At 41.1% G+C, this 4,387-nt stretch overlaps 1 protein-coding gene across 1 annotated transcript in view; it reads right to left on the reverse strand.

Moving 5' to 3' along the window:
* Window positions 1-3,608, reverse strand: part of ZAR1L (zygote arrest 1 like) — a 13,215-nt gene extending 9,607 nt beyond the window's left edge. Inside the window, 2 exon segments of the mRNA XM_049778463.1 lie at window positions 2,343-2,435; window positions 2,964-3,608. Of these exon segments, the coding sequence (XP_049634420.1) occupies window positions 2,343-2,435; window positions 2,964-3,608 (738 nt within the window).
* Window positions 3,609-4,387: the final 779 nt, after the last annotated feature.

Here is a 4,387-nt window from a genome sequence, read left to right on the forward strand (position 1 = left end):
TGCAAGGCAAACACTTTACCTTCATGCTAACTCTCTGGCCCCAGTTCTGTAAATTTTCTATCAATTTTCTAGGTCTTTGACTTCATGCACCTTAACTGTAAATTTTATTCACTATGAATTTTTATACTTATATAAAACAAACCAATGATCACATAGTACATAATAAGTTTTTCAATGGGAACTACTTCTTGATTTTACTCATTGTGCCAGATAAAACTTTAAACTATTTTCCCCAGACTATTATTATCCCCTACTTTTTTAGTTTTTGATGTTCCCCCCACCCCATCCCTGCCCATGGACTTAAATTACTTGTTAACCACAAATCCATATTGTTTCTAGACGTTTTTGCATCTTCCTGTACACATTTTCTTCCTGCCTTACTTGACAAACCCCTTTTGGTTTATTCTTAAAATCCTACTTGGACATTATGCTGCTGTCCGTCTGTTAGGGTTAATTATCCTCCTCCTGTGTTATTTCTGCACCACTTACATTTCACCTGTCACTTCTGCCAGAATATATATCTTGAGGATGAATTTTATGACTTATCTTTATATTCTAGTGTCTTAGATTTAAACCCATTGTTTTTTTAAACTACCAAAAAGGAGAGTAATTTTGTACAACTAAGCTTAAAAATCTATTTGTCATAGACCCAGGGATGAGGAAGTTTGCATAGTGAATCCTCAGGTTCAATTCCCATGCTCCTCAGACAAACAACAAAAACCTAACACTATTTGCCTCTCAGATCTAGTCTGAGATGTTAAGTTTTTCAAGATGTCAAGTCTTAGCATTTTTTCTTGCCATCTCACTTTAGCCCCCAAAAAAGTACTATCTAAAAGGTAATAAGATGGGGGACTCAACTTCAAGCCCTTATGCTTATGTCTTCCTACAAATTGGGAAAATAAAAAAGTGGATGGGACCCAGGGGTCAAGTAGTCTCAGGAGCATTGAGTGGGAATAAAAAATGATCAGACCTAAATACCCAAACCAAAGTCAATGACAACAGAATCAAGAGATCCAAACTTATAACAAGCTATACACAAAAGAAAGCTGTTGCACTAGCAGTCCAGGGGGTGGAGGAATGGAATGGGGATGCATGCTGGAAACTATGGTGGAGGGAGGTCAACACTGATGATGGAAATGGCCCTAATTCACTGTCACTATGTACCCTAAATACAACTGTAAAAGACTTGTAAAAAAAAAAGTTAATGAACTAGGGGCTGTTCATTGACAGCACAGGGAGAAGGCACATGCCTTGCAATGATGTGACCCTGGTTTGTTCCTTGGCGCCACACACAGTACGTGTGGCCCTACATATCTCCTGCACACAGGAACTGAGCCAGGAAGGGCCTGGGGGCCTCCAGACCATCACTTGGGAGGAAAAAAGAAGTTTATGAACTAGATTAGAAATATGTATAAGGGGGGCCGGGCTGTGGCACTAGAGGTAAGGTGCCTGCCTTGCCTGCGCTAGCCTTGGACGGACCGCGGTTCGATCCCCCCGGTGTCCCATATGGTCCCCCAAGCCAGGAGCGACTTCTTAGCGCATAGCCAGGAGTAATCCCTGAGTGTCACCGGGTGTGGCCCAAAAACCAAAAAAAAAAAAAAAGAAATATGTATAAGGGGCTGGAGCAGTGGTGTAAGCAGTAGGGCGTTTGCCTTGCACGTGCTAACCTAGGACAGATCGTGGTTCAATCGATCCGCTGGCGTCCCATACGGTCCAAGCCAGGAGCAATTGCTGAGCGTATAGCCAGGAGTAACCCCTGATCATCACCAAGTGTGGCCCCAAAACAAAACAAACAAAAAATATATATAAAGAAATAGTCATGCTCCCTGAAAAGGAGACATAATCAAATGAGTATGCATGATTTAGAAAAATATGAAAATGCAAACTTTAATGTGAACTCTTCTCCAATCTTAATATAATGATAACTAACTCCAATTAAAACTGGGGGAGGAATGAAGGACTTACTGATAAAGGAATCAAGTCTCTCACAGGTTAACATATACAATAAATCTTTTTCTCTTATTGCCCCACCTGGTGGACAAACTGGAAATATCCCAAGCCTGAACCCAATCAAAATACAATTGTAAAAATGTTTACGCAAGTCCTAGAGCTAACCTACATAAAATGACGTTTTGTCCAGAACTACCAAGCACCAGAAGCCTAGGAACTCAGGGCATCATCTATTTCAATCAGATCCAAACAGTTACAAAGAACATACATTGTGCCTAGCAGTGAGAATGGAATACTAAATGAGGTAATATTATGGTCAAGCACTGTTGGAAAACGTATTTCCTCTACTCAATGCCCATACCTCTTCCCATGTCCCACCCACATACTCTTACCTTATTGGTTCCAGATATACACCACACATAAGCACTCTCCCATCTGATCTTACAGTCTTTACAGTGAAAATAGCCATATTTTGGTTCCAAAAACTGCGAGTGGAAGGGGAGGAAAATAAAACAAAGTAATTTAGCATGCAGAAGGGTGGGCAGAAATTCTATTTTCCTTGTTGCTTTGTATATGACAACATTAAAACCCTTCTTAACTTCATTCATATCTATTCTCAAGGATACTATGTTAACTTAACTTCTTATCTCTCAAAGGTTCCTCTGGGCTCTCAAAGGTTCCTTTGGGCTTCTTTCTGCAATCTCTCATATTTTTCCCATGCACTTTTCACCATGTCACAAGCATAGTCTTTGTGATATGAAAACCAGAACACACATTTCACGTACTCAGAACCTTCATCTCTTCATATGAGATAGCTCAGACTTTTGGTATTTAAAGATTGAGAATTGGCATCATATTTTGATACAGGAGTGGGGGAGTGTCACAAAACATACAAAATACACAAAAATGTAAAAATAAGATCTTCAATGAAGAGAGAAAGAAACTGAAGATTTTGCTTTTATTACATCAGGAAGAGGAAAGAGGAGAAAGGAAAAGAGGGAAAGAAAGTTCACCTGGACCTTGGGTTTCCTGAGATGCTGGGTGGCATCTCCTGGTGCCTGTTTGCTTTTTCTTTCTAGGGACCCTTTGACATCTTCCTGTTCCAATTCATCCTGATGCCAAAGTTGCTCCTGCTTGTCCTCTTCCACCCTTGGCATTGACGGCTGCTGCTTGGTTTCCTCAGTACCCAAAAGTGCCTTCTCCTTGTCATCCCCATCCTTCTGCAGCTTGAATAAGCCCTTGTGGCAGATGGCTTGGGAATAGATTCCCCTTGCTGACTGGGGTATCTTCTGACCCCAGCTACTCCAGGAGAAAAGGCTGTGCAAAGTGCGAGGCCCCATTGAGCACTGAATGGCTTTGTCCACTGGAGGACTCACCTGTACACCCATCTCCTTGGTGGTGGCTTTGAACAGCAGCAGGTTTAGGTTGGGGTTCATCTGAGAGAGAACAGCCTTAAACTGTACCCTCTTGTAAGGGTCCATGCAGTACTCAGAGATATTTGTAGGTACCAAAAGCCCTGTCCTGGCCAGGAAAGTAGGGTGACCCATGTTTTGCCTCCAGTTGGGCTGTGTGGATTTAGGAAATCCAGGTTGGGGCAAAGGCATCAGGTTACCGTACCCTGGGTACAAATCATACGAAATGGGGACAAAGTGCTCCATCTCTTCACCAGGCACCAAAGAGGACACAATAGCCTAATTCAGCCGACTTTCTTTTTTTGCTTTCCACCTTCATCCACTCCTTCTTCCTCCTGATTCAGCTTGGTTCTGGCTCATCCCCAAGCTTTTCCATTTATTTCAGATTCAGATGGGAGCTGCTGCTGATTACCCTAATTAAAGGAGGCACATCTGCCTACCTGGTGAAGTAGTGCCACTTGCTTCCTGATTGCTTTTCCCTCCCTGCTCAATTCACTGTTCCTCAGTCTTTTCCAAAGCTGTTTTTTATTTCTCACTTATTATTTCCCACACAAGCTCTACTTAACAATCCATTTGTTTTTATATTTGAGGTATCAACCATTTGGTTGGTTTCAACCAAATGTCTTATAAGACATAGAGTAAAATCACATACAAGTAAGTAGTACATTATTTGAACAATTGCACTGGAAGATTAAGAAAGCATATTGTGGAGCATAGAGGGAAATGTAGGCAGAATACTCCATCATATTGAAGCTAAAGGCTTCTTCAAGGATGAAAAACCACTGCCCAAGTAAGTGGACACAAAGATAAACAAATGGAACTGCATTAAACTAAGAAGTTTCTGCACTTCTAGGACTTTCCACAAAATGGAAGAAACTTTTCACCCAATGCCCATCTAATAAAGGGTTAATATCCAAGATATACAGGCACTAGGATAGATTTGCAAGAAAAAAAAAAATCTAACGCCATCCAAAAATAAGAATAAATTAACAAACATGTCATCAAAAAAGAAATTCAGATGGCCA

Source organism: Suncus etruscus, chromosome 8, assembly GCF_024139225.1.
Source record: "Suncus etruscus isolate mSunEtr1 chromosome 8, mSunEtr1.pri.cur, whole genome shotgun sequence".
Lineage (NCBI taxonomy): Eukaryota > Metazoa > Chordata > Mammalia > Eulipotyphla > Soricidae > Suncus > Suncus etruscus.